The 23,019-nt window shown below is 52.6% G+C and overlaps 1 protein-coding gene across 2 annotated transcripts; it reads left to right on the forward strand.

Annotated features, from left to right (window-relative positions):
* The first annotated feature begins 4,192 nt into the window (after positions 1–4,192).
* Positions 4,193–22,672, forward strand: Tns4 (tensin 4). Of its 2 annotated transcripts, none has more exons than XM_021653462.2 (13): positions 4,193–4,275; positions 7,306–7,837; positions 12,985–13,357; positions 14,547–14,971; positions 16,572–16,658; positions 16,923–17,048; positions 17,757–17,849; positions 17,960–18,037; positions 19,051–19,122; positions 19,843–20,011; positions 20,588–20,656; positions 20,901–20,927; positions 22,149–22,672. In XM_021653462.2, exons 2-13 carry the CDS (start codon positions 7,411–7,413, stop codon positions 22,288–22,290), a joined length of 2,088 nt encoding a protein of 695 aa, XP_021509137.2. In that variant the 5' UTR covers positions 4,193–4,275; positions 7,306–7,410; the 3' UTR covers positions 22,291–22,672. The 2 variants fall into 2 exon arrangements, with proteins under 2 accessions (XP_021509137.2, XP_021509138.2); XM_021653463.2 differs by lacking the exon at positions 4,193–4,275 and adding an exon at positions 4,336–4,516.
* Positions 22,673–23,019: the final 347 nt, after the last annotated feature.

A 23,019-nucleotide genomic window follows, 5' to 3' on the forward strand; every position in this document is an offset into this window, starting at 1 on the left:
GGGTCCCTAAGAATGCTCCTCCAATTCCCTGTGCTCTCTTTGGACCTATGACCCTTCCCCTGGACTTCTTGGGTTACCATGGGTTGAAGCTGCTCCACAGAAATATAGTGGAAGCCACACCTAGAGTCGGTTGACTAAACACCCAAAGATACTAAGCATATCGGGTCCTAGCCTCCAGAGCCTTAAAACAGTAATTAATTTGTGGGAGATGGGGGGGGAGAAGGATTTTCAAAGTTGTAATTGAGGTGAGGTGAGTCAGCCCAGATTATTCATGTGATCTCTAGACACCATCACAAGTGGCCCTGTACGAGGTGGACAGGAAGGGATTAGACAGACCGGCAAAAGAGGAGAGCAGAGGTGAAGACAAAGGCAGAGATGACAGGGATTCAGCCGCAAATCCAAGGACTCCCAAAAGCTGGGAAAGGCAGCGAATGAATTCTTTCCTTTAGCCTCCAAAAGAAACATGTCGTGGCCAGATTTGGGCCTCATGACTGTGAGACAATGTATTTTGGTTGTTTGAAGTCACAGGGTTTGTGGTGACTTGATACAGATGAAATTAATTTTTAAGCGTCTATTCTATTTAACCTGCGATCCACAAAGCACCATCATTTCAACACAACACTGAGATATACAACATTATGAGTAAGAGGGCTGGTGAGATGGCTCAGCAGCGGGGGACGGGTGACAACCTGAGTGTGATTTTCAGAACTTGTGTGGTAGGAGAGAACAGAGGTTTGCAAATTCGTCTTCCGACTTCCACATGCATGCCACGGCCCAGGGCCCTGTTCCACCTCACACAATAAATAAATAAAAACTTCATTATGAATAATGGATCATGCACCTTTCATGCTGAGCCAGCGGTGACATCTGAGTTACGATTTATCCCAAAGCATGTCTCAGTGTGGAGCAGGCCAATGGCTGTTCCTGACTGATGGCCGCCGTGTAGGATAGCTAGCGGAGGCCTGGTCTTCTGTAGACTAGCACCAGGCTGAGACTGGAGCAGTTCCTCCTGGGAGACATGAGCGTCTTAGAGTCGGCAACCTTGTCCCTTGTCCAGGAACTTAAGCAGAAACGAAGGAATGCTGCTTGACGGCTCAGCTCACTTCCACAGTCCGTATACAGTCGCTCAGGACCACCTGCCAAAGAAAGGGCACCGCCCTCAGTGGACAGGGCCTTCCTACATCAATTAAGACACTATCTCATAGACTCAAACCAACCCGATAAAGGCAATCACTCAGTTGGGGAGACTTGTTTTTTTTTTCACGTGATTCTAGGCTGTGTCAAGCTGACTGTTGCTAACTGGGACACACCCACACAGAGACAAACACAGATAGGCACACAAAATGGGGTTCCTACCAGGAAAGATAAACTCCCAGAAATAACATCAGCCAGAGAAACAGCGTATTCAAGGTTAAGAAAGAAATGCCATGCTGAGCACGGTGGCACACGCCTATGATCCCAGCACTCAGGAGGCTGAGGCAGGGGGATGTGAGTTTCAGGTCAACCTGGTCTATGTAGTGAGACTCTGTTAAAGAAAGAAAGAGGAGGGGGAGGAGGGAAAAAGGAAGGAAAAGGCAGAGCTAGATCTGTGTATACATATTTAAAAAAACATCACTGCCTCTCAGTCTCTTGGGGATTGAATTGGTTGGTCACAGGACCCCTCCCCTTCCATACCCAAATCTGCATATGCTCGAGTCCCTTATACAAAATGGTATAATTGTGTAGGATCAACATACATCTTCTCACATAATTAACCCATTTGTAGAGTACGTGTATCTAATAAGGGTTTCTCTGTGTAGCTTTGGCTGTCCTGGACTCACTTTGTAGACCAAGCTGGCCTTGAACTCATATCAATCAGTCTGCTTCTGCCTGCCTGAGTGCTGGGATTATTGGTGTGTGCCACCAATTAATGTAATAAAAATTTTTAAATAGTTTTTACAATTAGGAGATCATGACAAGAAGCCTGTACAGATCCAATTTTGTCTGACCCTCAGTTGGTTGATTCTTTGAGTGTGGAATCCAGGGATCGGGTCAGGGCAGCTGCAATTAGCTACCAAAGCAGGAAGGACCAGGACAGCTCACTGAAGAAAGAAGGGTGTGAACTAACTAAAGATGAAATCACACCTGTTCTCCATAATCACTCTCAAAAGACAGACACCAGAGGGATGTCCCTGACTTCATCTGCTAGGCCAGCATCACCCTAACACCAAGGTCAACACAAGGATAAGACAGATGCAGAGCGATAGCCCTCCTGAGCACAGGTGCCAAATTCTTCACCAAAGTATTATCAAATCCAAAAAAAGAATTAAACAGCATAAAGAGCCGGGTGAGGTGGCACACACCTGTAAGCCTAGCACTCCTAGGAAGCAGAGGCAGGTGGATCTCTGTGAGTCTGAGGCCAGCCTGGTCTACAAAGCGAGTTCCAGGACAGCAATGGCTCCACAGAGCAACCCTGTCTCAAAAATGCCCCAAACAAGAACAGAACAAGAACAACAAACCAGCAATAACAAGATCTACCCCAGGTGTGCAGATGAACACAGCCCTTCGTGGCAGCAGACTGGGAAGACAGTCCTATGAACGCACATGCAAAGATATGTCATCCCTTCGGGAATGCTGGCTGTTCCAAAAGCAGAAGGGTGGGCAGAGGAGTGGACAAGGTCTGTGGGGCAGCTGAAACTGAAGTCAGTGTTCTGGGCTGGTAAAGCTGAAGGAACTGGCTGCATGTGAACTAAAAGGCCTAACTGCAGAGAGAAAATAGATAGATGGATGGATGGATGGATGGATAGATAGATAGATAGATAGATAGATAGATAGATAGATAGATAGATAGATAGATATGGATGGATGGATGGATGGATAGACAAAATCAATCCAGGGCTTCCTACATGGTGAGCAAGCCATGTGCCAACTGAGCTACAGCTGCAGGGCCGTTTCTCCTCCATGTAGCCCACCCCAAGAAACTCAGCAATCTTTCCTCCTCCCACCCTTGGTCAGTAAGTTAGCCAGTTTCTTTCTTCACCGCATCTGTTGGATCATACGGATACTTTTTTATAAAATACTTTTTATTTATTGTTTACACAGTGTTCTGCCTGCATGTGTGCCTGCAAGCCAGCAGAGGGCACCAGATCTCAGCATGCACGGTTGTGAGCCACCATGTGTTTGCTGGGAATTGAACTCAGGACCTCTAGGAAGAGCAGGCAGCGCTCTTAACCGCTGAGCCATCTCTCCAGCTCACATGGATACCTGAGGACCCCTTTCAATGCTACTCTCAAGAAGAGGAGCCCTGTGCCACTTTGTCCAGTTTCCTCCTGTGGCAGGAACGCTGGCCCATCATAGTAGTTTAAAACCACAGGGCATCGAAAAACAATTCTGGAAGTAGACACTGGCAACCCACTCTCAAGATCGGCCTGTTGGAGTCCCCATGTGTCTCTGGGCTGAAAACATTTCACACCAACCTGCTAGTATGGGGTTCTGCCACCAGCACAGTTCATCCTGACTGGACACTCCCTCACAACATCCTGAGGGATGCTATGAGGCAGGGAGGAAGTTGGAGCCAAAGAGAGGGAGGGAGGGTTGACTTCCTACCCCTCCACCTAGCAGAGCGAAGCCCTGAGAAGCAGGGCAACAAGACCTCTACGGCCTTCTAGTTTCTTCCCTGGCATCAGAAGCCCCATTCCCAGGCTGGACAGAAGGAAGACAAGACAACATGTAGGCCTCACAGAGGCGTCCAGATCCATAGGAAGGGTCTCCTCCCCACTAGTGCCTTTACCAAGACGCAAGCTTTCCCTTCTCCTCCCTGCCTCTACCATTTCCCTGTTTTCTCCTTCCTGCAGAGGCCCGCAGCACACCTTGGCCTGGGCATCCTCCTGATCACGTGGTACAAGGGACGGGCTAAGCTGGGCCCTTGGTGCCCCTACACACACTCACACACACCCTAACCGGCGCCTGTCAGGCCAGGGTGCCACTCAATGCCCCCTGCAAAACACACACACACACACACACACACACACACACACACACACGACACACACACACACACCCCTCCCAGCCTGTTTCTGCCCTACCTGAGCTGTTAGGACACCTCTGGGGCGGGGCAGGCCGCTGTCAAGGCCACGTGTAGGGCCTGGGGGAGAAGCCCAGAGGGTGGAGGGCGGGCTGTTCTTAAGGCGGGTCCTGAGGTTTGCTGGCTGGCGCCTCCCCTTGCAACTTACCTGGGCTGAGCACAGTTTGATCTGGAGTGCAGCAGCGGCCAGGCCAGGCCACGCCACGGGACAGGTAGGCTTTTACTCACTGGATGGGGGTGGGAGGTGAGGGCACCCAGTTCAGCGCTTAAAGGCTGCAGCCGGGGTGCGCAGATAAAAGACTCCAGGGCCAGGGAAGAAGCAGCTAGCCTGGGATCCTGGACACCTCATTAGAACCTGGACAGACCCAGGTTTCCTGACCCCCAGACAGAGTGGTAAACTTGACTAGGCGGTAAACTTGTCCACTGGCCTACAGACCCTGCCCACCGCCCCTGGTGAGTATACCTGGATCTTGGGGAAGCGAGGGACAATGAGGAGTGGACTCAAATGAGGGGGACCTTGGCGACTGTGCTTTGGGGGAGACTGAGTTCGTCCTCTGCCTTCTCTACCTGGGCTTGAACGGGGGAAAGGTCAAAAGAGTCAAAAGAGGTAAACAAGGATTCCACAGAGGCCTAGGGAAGGGAGGAGAAAAAAACAAAAACAAAACAAAACAAAAAACCCAAGAGTTAGAATCTGAAAAGGGGAAGGTAGGAGGGAGCTGTAAATACGGCAGAGCCAGCTGGAATCCTTCCTAAGACACACACATATGCACACGTACACACACACAATCTGAGCCCAGGCACCCCTCCCTAAGACCCAGAGCAGAAAGGAACCAGCTAGAGAGGTGCACAGCCAGAGAGTCTATAGAACATCCCAGAGGCGCAGACAGAGCCTGGGCCTGGGAAGGTTAAAGGACAACCTACAGAAGGTTCCTGTCCTCAGCATCTCCACCCGACGCTCAGGACCAGTCGGTTCCAGAATCCCGAAAGGGGCCAAGGTCGGAGAGCTCTTAACACACACCCGTGATGGAAGAGCGGAGGGTGATGGTGCAGGACCTTTAGAGGCAAGATGACGTGCCATGAAATCCCAGATACACACTTGTAGCCTGGGCAGGTCCCCCAGCCTTGCCAGCACTCCCACTCCCCCGAACTGTAGGGAAACAGGGTGAGGGTCGAGGGTCTGTTATTATCAGGTCACCATCAGGCAGATAAAACCATGGGGATCTACCAAGGGACCAAAGCCCCCTTTTCCCCAGGAACACAAAGGCAGCAGCAGCCGTCTGGAGAAGCATGTGGGCAGTCTTTGAGTCCTGGTCACGGGGGATACTCAGCTTCCTGTGCCCAGCATCCCCAGCTTCCTCTGTAGGCCTGGCAGTGAACCCTGAGGGCTGCGCCTGGCCTCTGTGTCCTCGGCTGCCCCCAAGGAAGGCTCTCAGAGGCCAGCTCCCTTCCACTGCCATTTATAGATACGCTTCCCCACATCAGCATGCCCCAACCCCCTCCAGGTCCCAGCCCAGAGAGGTCTGACAGCAAAGCTGCAGAGCCTGGGGTGAGGAGGGGGTGGGGTGAGGGGCTGTGCAGACCAGCCTGGCTTTCTGTCCTCAGGCATATCATGCCCCTCATCTCGGTGACCCCTCTGCCTTTGAGCTCCGTGGGGCTGAAAGAGTTAAGATTACAAAGGTCCAAGGCCTAGATTTGAATCCCAGATATGAAGCCACAGCCGGTTTTTTAATTGGGGTTTTGTTGGTTATTTGGTTGGTTGGTTGGTTGGGGGACTGAGACAGGATCTCCTATATCTTCAAGCTGGCCTCGAACTCACTGTGTAGCTCCCTCCCCCTCCCACACCTGTCTAGTGCTGGGATTACAGGTCTGTGTACCACACCCAATCCCTGGCACTTTCTCGACTTTTTCGAGTCTGGGTATCTTCAGGGGTAAAATGGGCTGAGGCCAGAGGCTTGGGCTGCGAGAAGGTCCAATTACCAGGTGCAGCTGTATAAGGCAGGTTGACCAGTGTCTGGCACCCGGTAACTGGGAACCCCTCATGATGGCATTATACTCCATGAGTCCCGGTTTCTAAGTAAACTCCAGAAGTGTCTAATGGCTTCTCAAGCGTCACATCGTAGCTTCATGCTCGGACTCGGTAGGCAGGCAGCGAGGGCTCGGGCTCGGGCTCGGGCTCGAGGCTGCCTGAAGGACTGAGGTCAGCCTGTTCCGGTTCCACCCAGCTTTCTCACTAGTCCTCCACAACACCAGTCCATGAGAAACAAGTATTCCAAGGCATCAAGGTTAGACATCAGGAAGAACTTTTCACAGTGAGGAAGATAAGAAGCTAGGACATTTTTTCTTCCGGATGAGCCCCAGGGAGTGACTGTCACCTGAGATCACTACCCAGCTCAAAAACACTCTTGTGGCTCCCTCTCACCTTCAGGGTCTGAACTGTCAGCTCCGAGCTGAGCTTTCGCGTCTCCGCAGAGCCTAGCTGGCCACCCTACCCTCCATCGCAAGCGCCTCTGTTTCCTGGATACCTTTGCCCTCCCATCTGGCCCCTGGGCCCTTACACATGCTGTATCAGTGCTTTGAACACATCCTTGCCTCCTCATTCTTACCTGCCTTGCCCTGCTAGCTCCTCCCTTCCCACTGCTCCATGAAGTCCCCACCCGCGACAGAATCACCTCCAAGTCCCTGAGCCTCCTGAGATATTACTCGCAGCTGCTCGCCTGCCTGCTTCTCCATTTCACCCAACTAGCCTGGGGACAGGAGGTCAGAGAGCCTGGGATCCAATCCCACTCTGACACGGGTTGCCTGTGTGACCGTGGAGCCGTTCTTTCTATTGCAAAATGGGATAATGGCGATGCTTACCTCATGGGGTTGTTATAAGAACTTGAAAGGGCTGTGTGTATTCCTCTCAGAGCCTCTGAACCAGAGGGTTCCTCATAAACATCAGCCAGCATTCATTTAGAAATACGCTCATGACAGAGTAAGTGATTACTAACCTTCTCTTTAAGTCACTTAACCGTGCCTTGCATAGGCACGGATATGCCAGGCATTGTTCTGAGCATATCATTAAGGTTCATTCATTTTTTAAAAGAGGAAACTAAGACGGGGAAAAGTTCATTCCTTTGTCCAAACTTACACAGCTAGTGAGTGTCAGAGCCCGGAGGCCAAGGGGGCCTTTAACTGAAGTGGCTGGTCTGTCCTGCGCCTAGGGATGATGCAGGGGTTTCACCCATACCCTCTTCTTTCAGGTCCTTGGAGCTCTCCTGAGCAGGATCTAGCACTGGGGTAGAAGGGAGGCTGATTGGAAGCCAGAGGTAAACCACTGGACTCAACTCTCCACTCCCTGCCTCATCATGTCCAGCTCCCTGCTAGCTGGAGGTCATGTGGTCAGCTTGACTCCCCACGAGGAATCCAGGATGGCCCTGCACCCAACCCCCAGCCCTGGCCTCCCGGCACTGTGTCCTTACTACACCACAGAGAGCTGGGGTTCCCAGCCTCTGATGGCGCCCACACTCTGCAAAGGAGGCGCCGGCAGGCTCCAGCAGGCCCAGCCAGCAGAAGCCAAAGCTCACTGCCTCCTGCGAGGCCCCGGGGAGAAGGCCTCAGGGGCCTCACAGGACCTGGACTCCTGCATTGACTTCTCACTGGAGACCCTCAACCAGATGATCCTAGAGCTAGACCCCACCTTCCAGTTGCTTCCCTCTGGGACTGCTGGTGCCCAGGCTGAGCCTACCAACAGCATCACCTCAAGGAATAAGAAGGAGGAACCTGAAGCCCTAGGTAAGAGTTTGGGGTACAACCAAAGAGGGAAGCTGGGGGGCTGATCTCAAGCCAATTAGGGTCCTTCTACAGAAGCTGAGGCACAGGGGCCCCTGTCCTGTGGGGAGTACTATGCAGCCCTGAACAAACTTCCAACCTTTCTGATTTCTCTGCCACACTAAAGGTATAAAGCTTTCCTTCGCTATCCAATTCTGCCCGGTTCCCGAGTTTGGAAACTGGTAGAGTCCAGTTTCATGTGGTTTTTATGAGAATGTAAAGATGCTACATAGTGAGGGCTTCCTAAATGCAGAGTCCCTGAGCCTTACATAAGCTCTTGATGTTTCTCTTTAGAGTCTAAGTTCGGTCCCCTGAAATTATTGTAGGATTTCTAGGTGGCCCCCAACCCCTGTTTAGGGGAACATCTCTTGGGAAAGGCCGAAGCTTGAAATAGTGGGACGAGAGAGAGCCAGAACTCAAGAAGTGGGATGCTAGCTGGCTCCCTGTTTGGGAGGCAGAAGCCCTGACTCGAGGCATCTGCCCATTTCCATGGTGTAAATTCTCCCACCCTGGCCAGTTCTGAGCTAGTGACAGGACGTCCCTGAGTGTACAGCTGAAAGTGAAGTAGTCCTTGTTGCTCTGTAGAACAGCACCACATGTCAGAGGGTAGGGTGACACAAAGCCTGGGATCTCAGCACTCAGAAAGATCTGGAATTCTAGGCCCCTCTGCGCTATGTAGCAAGGGCCTGTCTCCAACGTGAAAAAGAAAGAAAGAAATGTCTTTAAAGTGGGAGGAGAGCTGAGAGTGCAGCTCAGTGATAACCTAAGCTGCCTTCATTACAAAAGAAAAAAAAAAAAAAAGGAAAAGAAAAAAAAAATTGTCTCACTGAACCAACCCAGTAGCCAAATAACCTCAAAGCAAACATAATAGTAAAACAATTGGAATGTATACATGTCGAGTGTCTGCTTTTTTTATTTTTTTTTCTTTTCTTTAAAGTGTTTTTTGGAGACAAGAGTAGGTATCCCAGGCTAGTCCCCAACACCCCATCTCCCTTCTTGAACACTGCACCTAAGTCAGCTTTTGTTTTGAATGTAAGTTCTTTCACTATCAATTTGCAGAATGCGGTTGTTAATAATGGCAGCGTTTGGCAACTAGCTAGACAACATCTTGAAACCTGCCGACTTCAGCTCTTTGACAAGCTGGTACAAGCCGACACCAGCACACACAGTCCCAGGGGATCTGGAAAGCCCTGGGGATTGATTCAGTTCCCGCATGCTTAAAAAAATTCCCAACTGTGTCCTGAGAATGAGGGTCAGAGAGCAGCAGACCTATCGGATAGAAAGGTCAGGCCTCCGGGGTTCAGACAGCAGGAATGAGGAGGTACAGATGGAATCTCGGATAACATCTACTTACTGAGCATTTACTGCATACCAGGATAGCTCTGAATTCCTCGTCCTCCTGCCCAATTTGTATAGAATCTTCAGGAGTCCTATCCTACCCCTCCAAGATAAGACACCACCTCCATCTTTTTGGTTCCTCACCTATGGAATGGACAAAATAAGAGCTCTTACCTCAAAGAGTACTGTAGAGAGGAAAAGAAAAAAAGAGCTGGCTGCCTTGTTTGTCAAAAGTTCAGTCCCCACGGTAGAGAGGGGACTAGCCTGTATGGCTAGCCCCAGGCAGTTTAGACCCTGGGAGAGGAACCAGCACAGCACCCAGGCCCTCCTGTACCCACCAGAGCAACCTGCCCTTCCACCACTTCCCCTCTTCCTGCAAAGCCTACTAAAGGAGCTGCCTCCTCCACCACCCCATCCCCCAGGCAGCCTTCTGTTGATGAAGGCCAGTCATGGGTACATCACTGCAGGGAAACGCTTTAGACCTAATTACCATTGGCAGGAGCCAGCCCAGGGTTTTAATGTTCGTGCCTGGGGGCAGGGATTCCACCCTGCCAAGACCAGTTGGGGCAAGATCAGTATTAGGAGTCCACATGCATGGGGCGGGGTATGGGATAGACAACATCTCATGTCCTCTTCCACTGAAAGGCTGATTGTGAGCAAACGGCTGGCAGGGCCATGGTCCCTGTCCTCACGCAGCTTGCCACTAGAAGCATGGGTCCATCCACCTTAGGGGAACAAGGATTACAGTAAGGTTGGCAGTAGCCAGAGGGCCTGGGCAGCCCTCTGCCCTGAATCCTCCTCTTCCTCCTTCTTTTCTATTTTGCTCTTTTAAAAGAAAGTATCCCAGGCTAACCAGCAATCAGGCAACCTTCTACCTAGGTCTTTGGAGTGCTGGACTAAACTCATATGTGTCTCCCTTGCTCCTGTTGGTAGGGGTTAAAACACACACACACACACACACACACACACACGTGCGCTCTAACTGCTGCTCACATGTTTCTCATACTTAAGGACTCCTTCCAACGAAGACAGGACTAGGTCAGCCTCCTCTCAGGAACTGGTCCTCCCTCCCAAAAGTGGCAGATGCCTGCACCTCAGGCCTGCTATGCCCTCCTCAGCCCCGCCCCACCACCACCTCAAACCCTCCTGGGTGAGACCCCTTACATCTTAACATCCATCCACAGTGTGGCTCCTCCCCCTCCCCCCCCACTTCCCAACCCAGACACACACACCCAGACCCCATCCATCCATCCTCCTTCCCCACACACCCTGTGCCACTCTATCCTTCCTCCTTCGAGGGACCCTGTCCTCGGGAACCAGCAGAGACTCTCCATTCCTCTTTCTCCTCCCTTGGTAAAACTCAAATCGTTCATCTCGGCTGTCCTCTTTTGACTCCCTAGACACGGGTGCCTGCACTTCTCTTTGTGAGGGTGAGCCCCTGTGACGCGTTGTCCCTGTGTCGCGCTTGAAAGAAATCATGGTGATCTCATTTTACAGATAGGGTAACTGAGGATGAGGAAGGGAGCCATGGTCCTCAGTTACCCCTCCCAAGTGGCAGGTCAGGCTGTCTCTAATCCTCCAAGCCCCTGTTCCTGTCTCTCTTCCCAAACTGGAATTTGCTTAGAGGCAGCCTGCAGGCTTCTCCTCAAACTCAGCGTCACCCCACCCCCACCCTGCCCCCAGCCCCCAGCACTTGGCCCACGTCCCTTCCTTGCCTCCTGTCCACCTTTCTTTATACTTGTCCTTCAGAGTCGCCACCCCAGAGCTGTCCTGGCTCCTGGACCCAAACACCATCTCCCTTATCCTCTCCGCGACCTCCCACCCCATCCTTGGATCAGGTCCCCACATTTCATTTTTCCAGCAGTTTCTGCCAGGCGAGGCTGTTTGCCAGTCCCAAGGGCAAGGCTGTTTAATAACTGTCTCTCCTCCCCCCACCCACGTGCCCTCCCTTCACCGGCCAGGCCTGCGGCTGGCGCCTACATCCACCCTACACTGCCGGGACTTGCCCCATAGGTCTGTAAACAGCCGCTGCGCCCCAGGGATAGGGTGGGAGCCTCCACCTCCCCAGCCATCTACCTCAGGACAAGGAGTGGGGGATGGGGGTGACTCACGGCACAGGGCCCCTCCCACCTCGCTCAGCACCCATACAAGGTCGCAGATATTTTTATGCTCCGTGAGTTTGGGGGCCAGGAACCTCACCAGGTCAACAGACCCGCACCAGGGCAGACACTAAAGAAGGTCTGGGAGTGGGATCCTAAAGAGTTCCTCTTCATCTTAGAAGAGCCCCTATCAGCTCAGGTGCAGAAGTTGGCGTCTCCTCCATCCTTTGGTTGTGTGGCACTGGGCAACTAACTCAATCTAGCAGAGCCTTGGGTCCTCATTTGTTACATGGGGATTACTAGCATCTGAATGGAGCTGCTGTAACAGTACAGGCAGCAGCCATGTTGTGTGCTAGCAATTGCCTGTCTTTGGTAAAAGTTATGCAAGAAACCTCAACTCTGCCCCTACTTAATCTCCAATCACCTGTTGCCGCCTCAATAAAAACAATGTCTGGCCTGCCCAAGGGCCATTCTGAGGATCAGAGGTGGTTATGGGCATAAACACTACAAAGTCTTTATAAAAATAGAAGTTGGGGGCTGGAGAAATGGCTCAGCAGTTAAGAGCACCACTGATTGCTCTTCCAGAGGACCCTGGGTTCAATTCCCAGCCCTCATGTGGCAGTTCACAACTATCAGTAACTCCAAGATCTGACACCCTCACACAGACATATATGCAGGCAAAAGAGCAATGCACATAAAACAAAAAAAATAATTGTTTTAAAAAATAGACTTTGGGGCTAGGGATGCTGCTCAGTAAAGAGCATGCATAAAGCTCTGAGTTCTATCCTCAGTACTCCAGGTCCAGGTACTAGATGTGATGGCATAGACCCAAGGAAACAGAAATGCGATTATCCGAGGTTCAAGGCTATCCTGGGCTACTTAAGGAGTTTGGGGCTAGATTGTGTCTCAAAAGGTGTGTGTGTGTGTGTGTGTGTGTGTGAAAGAAACTGTGCTTTCCAGCTTCCTGGAAGAGTCTACCTCACTCAGATCTCTCTCAGAGCATGCTGTATAGTTCCCCAAACCATCTCCGCTATCCCATCCTCTTAAGCCAAAGATGCCTACTGTGAGCGGGGAGGAGGGGAGGGACTCCCCTTGGGCCCCGCCATAAGCCAGGCTCCATTCATCCTGTGTTTGCTCCTCAGCACCACCCTAGAAGGCTGGGTCTAGATCACTGCTTTGCAGATAAGGAAACTGAGGCCAAGAGAGGTCTGAAAAGTTACTCAATGCCTCCTGGCTAGAAAGTAATGACGTCAGGATGCACACCCAAGTTCGTGTGGCTGCAGAGCCAGGCTGTTTCCAGCAAGCTCAAGTCAGCCCAGCCCTGAGTGCCTGACAGAATGCCCACTTCCACCCAGGACCCCGGGCTCAGGCACCACAGGCTGGGGAAGGAAGCACGAGCACTCAGGGAAGGCTGGGCTCCACAGTTTTGGATAGGGGAGGAATGAGCTGTTTTTAGTAAACTGATTTGCTCTCCAGGGCCCTACCCTAGTTTCCATCCTGGGAAGCCATGGAAAGGACTCATGACCCGCTAGAAGGGGGACAGCCAGTGCACCCCCAGTTTCCACCACCTTTGCCAGACAGTGTTCCACCCCGGGACTGGAGAGGAAGCACCAGTTCTCTCTGGCTCCTGGGTTTCACCAGTGCTTTCTCTCTCTCTCTCCCCCCAACAAAAAGATATAAAGTACATCGAAGTGACCTCCGCCAGATCAAGATGCCTCGACGGCCCCCAACACTGCTCCAGCCCATGTGTCACCCCACCCTTCGGCTCCCCACGCAGTGGTGGCCTCCTTCTCTCCAGAGACATCCCCCGAGAGACTCGGAGCAGCAACGAGAGCCTCATCTTCTCTGGGAACCAGGGCAGGGGTCCCTCTCCCCACATCCCACTTTCCCTTAGCAACTCCGTCCCTTACCAGGAAAGCAGGGCCTCAGGCTCCCCACTGGCAACTCCTCCAGCTTGGGAGAAAGGGCCAAGGGCCCCACAGCGGGGTAGCAGGGTCTCTATGCTGTCAGTCAGCCCCGTGTCGGATATCAGCTATGTTTTTGGAAGGTAAGTTCTGTGTCCATGACCTTTCGTGCCTGGCAGCACACACGTGAACACACACGCGCACACACTAAACAGGAGGGCACCCTGTTCTGTTAGTAAAATGCCTGGGCATCAAGAGAAAAAGAATACACGTCTTTTCTACCATCGAAGCCATTTCTTTCTCAAAGCATTTTGAACACAATTCAGTGTGCTAAAAGTCTTGGCTTCCATTGACCTTTTGAAAATAGAGCACCACTTTAATGAGACTCACCTATTTTCTCTCCGGTCCTCACATGACCCATCCGGAGGAAGGACTGTTGAAAATCGGGGATAGGAGCCGGAGAGGTAGCTCAATGGTTACGAGCATTCCTGCTCGGGCATAGGACCCGGGCTCAGTTCCCAGCACCCGCGTGGCAGCTGGCAACCATCTGTGACTCTGGTTCCAGGAGATCCGGTGCCCTCCTCTGACCTCCACGGACACTGTACACACTCGGTCCACAGAAGGGCAACCAGGCACGACACGCACACTCGTAAAATAAAGTTCCATCTCAGAGGTATACACAGACTTGGTGTTTCAGCCTGAGGTGAAACACCTAGGAATGAAGGCCTTCCCGCGGCCTATGCCCATGGGCAAAAGCTTAGTAGGAGGGGCCAACCCTCTAGGCCTTATTAATAATGATCCTAGGCCACTGTTCTTAGGCCTCACGGTAGAATTGTGTAACAGCTAAACCACAGGACCCCAACCCCACATACCAACTCCAAAGACAATGGCGGAGATAGTCCCTGGCACAGGAGCCAGGGAATCCTTGCTGGCCTAGTGGAGGTGACCTCCTCTAGTCACAGACATGTCCAGCCCAAGGGCAGCAGCCCCTCTGAAGGGCTCTTGGGAGTGATGGTAGGGGATATCCTTTCTCTGTGATGGTTGGGAAAGCAGAGAAAAGCAGCAAAGTCCCAGGCCAGGTTTAACCTGCTGGAGGTTAATTAATCCCAGTGTCTGGTTTAAACGACAGAAGATCCAGTAGTCCTCAGTAGCTTCTGTACCCTACTGCAGACCTTAGAACCCAGGTGGGAATACTCTTTGCTCTGGGTTTGGGCTAAGGAATATGCAAGATGCCCCAGATAGGGCCCCCAGATGGCTAGATTCCAGAACCTAGCTCTGGCCCCCAAGTCACCACAGCCAACACCCTAATACTCTGTACTTTTTTTCCTGCAGCAATCAATCCCTCCTCCACTCAAGTCTCTCCAGCTATCAGTCATCTTCTAGATCCTTGGGAAGTCCAGCCAGCTCCTCTTCCAGCCTCCACAGCCTGGACCGAGGGTCCCAGTTCGTGAGACCCAGTGATGCCCAGGTTCCCAGCAACCCCATAGTGGGCCCGGGCCAGCCCCAAGCAGTCCAGTCTCCTCCGGTGGCCAAGGAGCAGGCCAGTAGCTGCCCACCATCTGTCACCAACTCCATGGTGGACATACCCATAGTGCTCATCAATGGATGCCCAGAACCACAGTCTCCCCCAGCCCAGCGGACACCAGGATATCAGGGCTCTGTCCAGCCCAGGGCTGTATCTCCCAGTCCCCCACATCAGGTCACCAAGAGCCACAGCCAGACTCTGCCAGACGTTCCTCTCCCTGCAACTCCAGAGGGTATGTTGTAATCCAGCACCTAAAGCACTGGAGGGGTTTAGTTAAGGAGACTTGTTAAGGTCCGGGGGGCAGGGCAGGTTGGCAACATCTCCTTAACACTTTCATTGACTACACACTGTATGCCAAGCATTGTGCCAGGCTGTGAGGACACACAGATGGGCATAATCTAGAAAGAGTGGCCCAAACCAAGGTTTGCCATAAAATCACGTCCTCACAGAGGTAGAGTCGATTCATAGGTGACGGAGGAAAGGCAGCCTGGAGAATGGGTGGTGTGACATCTGAGCTAGTCAGCAGCCAGAGGAAGGGAGAAAAGTTGTCCTTGCAGAGACAACTGGGCTCTCAATAGCTCGGGCAGTGTTAGGGCACAGCACAGTAAGGAAACTCCTGGAATGTTCGGCGCAGGCCGCTGAGAAGAGTGGCAGATTGTGTGAGAGGCACTTCATGTCAAGCTGAAAGGTGGGTTTCACTCTTTGGACAGTAAGGGCCATCAGGAAGTAAAGCAGGGAAGACGATGCGTGGTCAGCAGTGCAGACGGAACGATTTACCCTGGCAGAAAGGTTGCGGGGCTAGAACCAGGGCTGGGCAGTTAGGGTGAAGAGGAGAAGACAGAGCCAGGCAAGCCTTGTCTGCACAAGAGGCTTGGTGACTAACCGGCTAATCCAAGGAGGGCCAGAGGGCACGTCAGTCCTCACTCTGACGTTCACGGGTGACGAGAATGCCGATGAGCCAAGCGGGGAACGGAGACAATGCATTCCAACGCAGATGGCTGAAAAACCACAAAACAGCAAACACCCTCCTTCCCGGAGCCTCTGACTAGACATCCAAAAAACCGGAAGCGGGAAACAGGCTGAGTCCAGCATCCTCTGGGCGCACACCTAAGCAGAGAATCTCCTCCCTCAGCCATCTACAGGCCTGGCTCTGCCTTGGGCTTCCCAAAATGGCTCCCACATATGTGCGCTGCTCCCTGTAGCCCAAGATACCCTCCCACGAAAGAAACACAAACAGGACACCACAAAAGCAACACAGCCTCAGCCATGCCTTTAAAACAACAACAATAAACTTTATCATTATTGTTGTGGGGAGGGGCCACACATGCCACAGGGCACACGTGGAGGTCAAAGAACAACTTATAAAAAGTGGGCGGTTCTCTCTCTCTGCACCTTTACACAGGTTCAGGGGATCAAACTCAGGTTGTCGGGCCTGCATGACAAGAGCTATCACCCACTGAGCCCTCTCGCCAGTACTGTTTCCGGCCTTGGTGACAGGGTCTCATGCTTTGGCCAGGCTGGCTTTGTACTCAATGCAGTCCTCCTGCCTCCGCTTCCCAACTAGCTGGGATTACAGCCGTGCACCGCCACTCCTGGTTTTATGTCAAACTCAGGGCCTCATACATGAGGGACAAGCCCTCTGCCCACCGAGCTACAGTCCCAGTTGGGTTTTCTTCTTTAGGCTCTTTGGAGAGACCCTGGAGATGAGCTCGGGAAGGAGGAGTGGAAAGGGATCCCTGGGAAGAGGGGCTGGGCAGGTCTCCAACGTTCTCTCTGGATGCCTCTCGGCAACCCTCTATCAGCCCACACAGTGCCCTTCTCTCCGTCTCCAGGTCCTGCCAAGGGGGTGCAGCCCACCATGAAGTTTGTGATGGACACATCAAAATACTGGTTTAAGCCGAGCATCACCCGAGAGCAAGGTAAAGGCAGCTCTGCCTTCCAGGGGACAAGCGATGGGGCCCTGGGTCGTGGTAATAAAGAAAAGGTGGGCACCGAGCAGCCGGAGGAAGGGTGGATGACCTGGCAGCCTCGATAGGAAATGAGCAAGACATGCAGAAAGTAGACGGGAGAAAGGACTTCCTGGGGACAGACGGTTGTGTGACTTCTCTGAGAGGACCCTATGGGGATGGGAATGAAGAGTGTCCATGTAGACTGGGTCGGCCTCTAACCGAAGACTGTTCCAGCAATTGATCTGCTGAGGAAGGAGAAGCCGGGGGCTTTCGTCATCAGGGACAGTTCCTCCTACCGAGGCTCCTTCGGTCTTGCCCTGAAGGTAGAGGAGATGCCGGCCTCTGCCCCAAGCCGACCAGGTACGTACCGTGGAGAACGTCTCTGAAAGCCCCTGCTTCCCCGGATTCCTTGTTCCACCCTTGAAGAAGGGCAGAGGAGGTCCCAACCTGTCTTCTGGGTACCTCTGTCTAGCCTGGACTTATTTCCAGGAACCTAATATGGGACTCACATATGTGTGGGCTTATCATGCTCCTGATAGCTTATCATTCCTGCAAGAGCTTAGCACGTGTTCACTAGCTCCTCCTGTGTGAGAGAGCTTATCACACGTGTGTGTGATAGCTTGTTTGCTCTCCTATGATCTCCCGTGTTCATCTGATAATTGAACACACATCTCTGAGCAGGTCTATCATGTACCCAACCCTGTGTAAAGAACCAGGCGTGTTGAGGACCCACACACAGAAAGTATCCGATTGCTGATGAGAACACACAATGACAGTACTGCAAGGTCCCTCACGAGGCTTAATAGTGCCCTCACTTAAACCCAATTGGGAATGAGTCTCAGGGACTGAATGACCCTTGAGGAGTTAAGATATAGAAGGAGGATGGACCACCCAACCTTGTGTTCCTAGCAAGGGCTTGGGGGTTTGGTTCAGAGGCCGAGAGATTGCCTAATGTGGGTTACAGCAACAGCATTTGCAGGATAGTCCTGGAAGAAGAGGGCGGGGCCAAGCAGGCTGCGGTCTTGCCAACCCCCGGCTCTGAAACACAAGTCCTTTTTCTTGGTCAAGGTGAGGACAGCAATGACCTTATCCGTCACTTCCTGGTCGAGTCTTCAGCCAAAGGGGTGCATCTGAAAGGAGCGGATGAGGAGCCCTACTTTGGTAAGCCTCCCCAGCCTCCAGCAACCTCCAGGCCTTCCTGGGCTTGGTCTCCTGCTCTGCCAAGGGGGCTGGCAAAGCCCCGCCACTCAGACCCAACTGCTCCCTTGCAGGAAGCCTCTCCGCCTTCGTGTGCCAACACTCCATCATGGCCCTGGCCCTGCCCTGCAAACTCGTCATCCCGCAGAAAGGTCCGTGTCTGGGTCAGGAAAAAAACAAAAACCTTAGAGTGGTAGTTTCTCAACCTGTGGGTGACGACCCCTTTGAGGATGACCCACTGTTTCACAGGGCTGACATATCAGATGTCCACGATTCATAACAGCAGCAAAGTTACAGTTATGAAGTGCCAACAAAAATAATTTTATGGTTGGGGGGGTCGCAGCGTTAGGAAGGTTGAGAAGGACTGCCTTAGAGTCGGCAGCCTTCTTTGAAAGGATAGAAGAGCCTAAATCCAACAGCTGATGAACGAGTCTGACATTATTCCCCCTACACACACCACTGCCACCACCTCTATAGTGCCTAAGGCCCCATTTCGTAGGTAAGAAATGAAGCCATGGCCTTTGCCTATAATCCCAGCACTTGGGAGGCAGAGACAGGCAGATCTCTGAGTTTGAGGCCAGCCTGGTCTACTGAGCGAGTTCCAGGACAGCCAGGGTTACACAGAGAAACCCAGTCTTGGGAGGTGGGGAGGAATGCTGACAAAAACAAGGAGAGAAAAATAAATAAGGTCTAGGCTTAAGTAGCTGCTGCCTGGGGCCCACAGTCAACCCTTAGCCAAGGTCAGCAACCTCATCCATAGCATGTAACCCAGGAGCTCCCAGACCTAGGGGGGTCATCTCAGTTGTGTGAAGGTGGAGACGGGGCCAGGATGAGCGATAAATAGGTGATGGAGATGGCAAAGAAGAGCCTGGGGGTGGAGGTGGGGTCTGAAAGAGAGCTCCGTGGCCTGTGAGGACAAGGTCAGAGCAGCAGGCCAAGACATGGGAGTCTGGGGCTGGTAGAGATAGGAAGGGATCAAAAGGCTTGCAGGCTAGGCAAAGTGGTCCTCATTTCCCTAATTGAGCCGCTTTCCAGCCTGTCACTCCCTGGAGGTGGGGGCGGCTGTGGGAGGTGTTCAAAGGGATTCTTGAGGGCTGTACCCTGGAGAGGGGGGTCCACTCACTCTATCCTCTCCCCCGGGGCATGTTCCTTGGCCTCCTCTCAGAACTGGGAGGCGCAGAACCTTCGGCGGACTCTCCCACACACAGCCAGACCTCTTGCCTGAAGATATCGGCCGGTGAGTGATGTAGGGGAGGCGCCGGCTCACTGCACTCCCCTCCCCCCCAAAACCGCCTCCCAGCCCTACAAACACACACGTTCACGAGGCTCGCACAACACGCGCGCAGACACACACAGGCCCACACATGCTTCCCATTACTGCTTTGTTTCTGCAGCTTTAACAATCCGCTGCACCCCGCCTCGGCCCCATAAACCGGCGGGGAGGGAAGAGGACTGGGTAGGGGGTGCTGGTAAGCCGACACCTTGCACATGCTGTACAGATATCTGTACGAGGGTCTCTCTGTGTTTGAGATTCCTGCCCTGGGGGTGGTCTCCAGGTCCGGTTCCTCTGTGGGAGATGAGGTCTGAATCATAAAGGGTTTCAATGGTACAAGAGGTACTCCCCCCCCCAACTTCCAGAGGCCAAGCGTCCATCAGTACTCAATGACAGCTCCGACTCTGCGCACAAAGGCTCCCCTCCTCCTCTTCTTTCCTTCTCTCCCCCTTCTCCCGAAGGTGGTGGGGCAGCTACAGGGAGAGGAAAAGAAGTTTTGGTCCCCCTTGTCCTTCCCAGTCTCGTTTGGTGGCTCTAACAGGATCCCACTAAATTCCTGAAGGAGAAAGGCATCCCCTCCTCCCCGTTCCTATCCCCCGGCGTAGGGAGGACCTGAGCCTAGTGATCCACGCATACACTGTAAGACCCTGGCGACACATCTGGCTCGCTATCTGTATCCCACAGGTTGCCACACGCTGTACCTGAGCTCTGTGAGCGTGGAGACCCTGAGTGGAGGCCTGGCTGTGCAGAAGGCCATCTCTGTCACCTTGGAGAGGGAGGTCCTCCCCACACCTACCGTCGTCAACTTCAAAGTCACGGAACAGGGCATCACTCTGACAGACGTCCAAAGGAAGTAAGGGCCTCTTCTAGCCCCCGGGCCACGAGGCGAACAGAGCAGGGCTGGAAGGAAGGCTGAGGACAAAGGTCAGCGCCCTGAATTGAAAAGGGCTGGTAAATCAGCGCTGGGCGATGCCAGACAAGCTCCCTGCCTTCCCTCGGCCTCCCTCATCGGACCAACAGGAATGAAATTAGGCAGTTTTCATTGGATGCTTGGATGCCGATTACGTTGCAGTGTAGGCCAGACACTAATGACTCCTCATACAGGGCTCACCCGTTCCTGGGGCTTGGAGACTCAGTCCAGCCAGAGCCTTCCCTAATTTAACCAGGAGGGCAAGAGTAGGCCAAGACGAAACTCCTAGACTCAAAAAGTGAAGGACATGGGGGTGGGTGGTGGACCCTAATTTCAGAGCATCAGGCAGATGTATTTCATGGGAGGAGAAAGACACAGCCTGGAGAAAGCCTCACGGGTCATAAAAATCCTACTAAGACGGGACACGTGAGCTTTGGGAGAAGCCGAAATGCTGATGTGGGGGCCATGGTGTAGGAACAGGCCCTTACCAGCCTGGGTTTTCTCTCTGCATCCACTCAGGGTGTTTTTCCGACGCCACTACCCACTGGCCACCCTCCGCTTCTGTGGAATGGACCCTGAGCAGCGGAAGTAAGTTCATGGCTGAGCCAAGCTAAGAAAGCCGCTCCAGGCCTAACACTCCACAGGAGCTGCTGACTCGGAGACAGCCCTGTAAACACGCCGGGGGGGGGGGGTTCAGGGGTCAGGCCAGGGGAGGCATGGCAGAGGTGGAGACATGGCTCCCACTGTTTCATCAGGGATCCTGAGGAGCGGATCAGGAGCCCCATCACTCACTCACTCACTCACTCACTCCTGCAATGTCCCTTTCTTTCAGGTGGCAAAAGTACTGCAAGCCTTCAAGGTAAGCTCTTCCCAAAAACTCAGTAGTTCTAAAAGGCAGCCCTGTGCCAGGACCCCCAGACCCAGCAGAAGGTGGGAGGCCCAGGTAAGGTAGCATACACCTGTAATCCCAGCATTCAGGAGGCAGAGGCAGGAAGATCGCTAAGTTTGAGGCTGGCTTGGTTTATATAGTTAGTTCGAGGCCAGCCTTATCTATGTGGTCAGTTCAAGGCTAGCCAGCCAGGGGTGCATGGTGAGACTCTATCTCAAGAAAAGAAGGAAGGAAGAATAGATGGATGAAAGGAAAGGGGTTTCCATCTTGATCTTTTTTTTTTTTTTTGAGACAGGGCTGTCCTGGACTCACTTTGTAGACCAGGCTGGCCTCGAACTCACAGAGATCCATGTGCCTCAGCCTCCCAGAGTCCTGGGATTACAGGTGTACACCACCACACCCAGCTAAAGATTTATTATATATTTATATATAATATATTAATATAATTTATATTATATATAATAATATAATATATATGAATATATATATATATATATATATGAACACTCATCAGATTCCATTATAGATGGTTATGAGCCACCATGTGGTTGCTGGGAATTGAACTCAGGACCCCTGGAAGAGCAGCCAGTGCTCTTAACTGCTGAGCCATCTCTGCAGCCCCCATCTTGATCTTAGGAGCCAGCGTGGAATAGCACTTAAGAGATTCCCTAGTCTGGAGGCTTAGGTTTCAGGCCAGAGGCACCAGTTGTATCTCAGAGCTATGGGGATGAAGGTCAAGTAGATCCTTGCCCTAATGGAGCCTCCAAGTCTTGTCTTTACCCAGAGCCTGAAACAAATGATTTCCCAGTCTGACAGGGGAGTCACCATCTTCCTTTAGCTGCCCCATTATAAAGGGGGTGCTGAAAGCGCTGGGGAGGTGACTCAGCGAGTACAGTGCTTGCCACTCACGGGAGGTCATGAGGTCCCCAGAACCCATGCAAGAAGCCAGATGTGCTGAGTCTATAACCACAGCCCTGGGGAGGTACAGAGAAGCAGGTCCCCAAGTGCTCATTGGCTGGCTAGTGTAGCCAACTGGTGAGCCATACCACACACACACACACACACACACAAGACACAAGATCCTGAAGTCACTTGGCTTGGGGAAAGGCGGCTAGGCTCAGGCTGAATGTCCTCCCCTCAGCATGACGCCTCTCCAGCCCGCATTCCCCACAGACTGCCTTCTCTCACCAGGATCTTTGGGTTTGTGGCCAAGAGCCAGACAGAGACACAAGAGAATGTGTGCCACCTCTTCGCGGAGTACGACGCGGTCCAGCCGGCTTCCCAGGTCATCAGCCTAGTGACTGCTCTGCTCCAGGACACAGAAAGAATGTAGGAAGGAGGGAGCCGCCCGCCTGACATCTCAAGGGGATTGCCCCGGACATTGAACAGTGGCCACATTGACAGGCCTGTCTGTTGGACCCGAGGATTGGTCAGGCTGAAGCCTTTGAACATTCAGTGGTCACTGTCACCTGACTCTTGGGCCTCAGTCTCTTCTGTTATAAGAAGAGGCCCATCCACAGGACAGCTGCTCCTTGGAGACTCGGCTGGGAATCTGTGTTCCTCCATGCTCCCGAAGCCCGCCCACATCCAAGACTCCCTGCGTAAAAACAAGCACCTGCTCTGTTAGCCTGAACGTTCCGTACATGCAGGTTGCGTCCCAGAGACCTGTGACCCTTGCCTTGTAGCAAACAGCAGATGCTCGCTCAGAACCCACAGATTTCCTGGCCGGAACCTGATGATGATGTGTGCTGTCTGGGGACAGATTCGATTTCCCACACCTGTTGCTTTCCTCAATTTGACGAGGATCTAATGCCAGGACTCTTTTTCAAGAGACTTAAAGGTTTGGGGGCTGAGGATGTTTGTAGATCAGTTGGTAGAATGTTTGCCCAACATGAACGAGGGCTGAGTTTGGTCATCAATCCCACAAACCACGCACAGTGGTGAATGCCTGTAATCCCAGCCCAGAGGAGGCAGGAAGATCAGAAGCTCAGGGTCATTCTTACCTACAGAATGAGTTTAGAGCAGTCTAAGCTACACAAGACCCTGTGGAAAGAAAGAGACA

Source organism: Meriones unguiculatus, chromosome 7, assembly GCF_030254825.1.
Source record: "Meriones unguiculatus strain TT.TT164.6M chromosome 7, Bangor_MerUng_6.1, whole genome shotgun sequence".
Taxonomy (NCBI): domain Eukaryota; kingdom Metazoa; phylum Chordata; class Mammalia; order Rodentia; family Muridae; genus Meriones; species Meriones unguiculatus.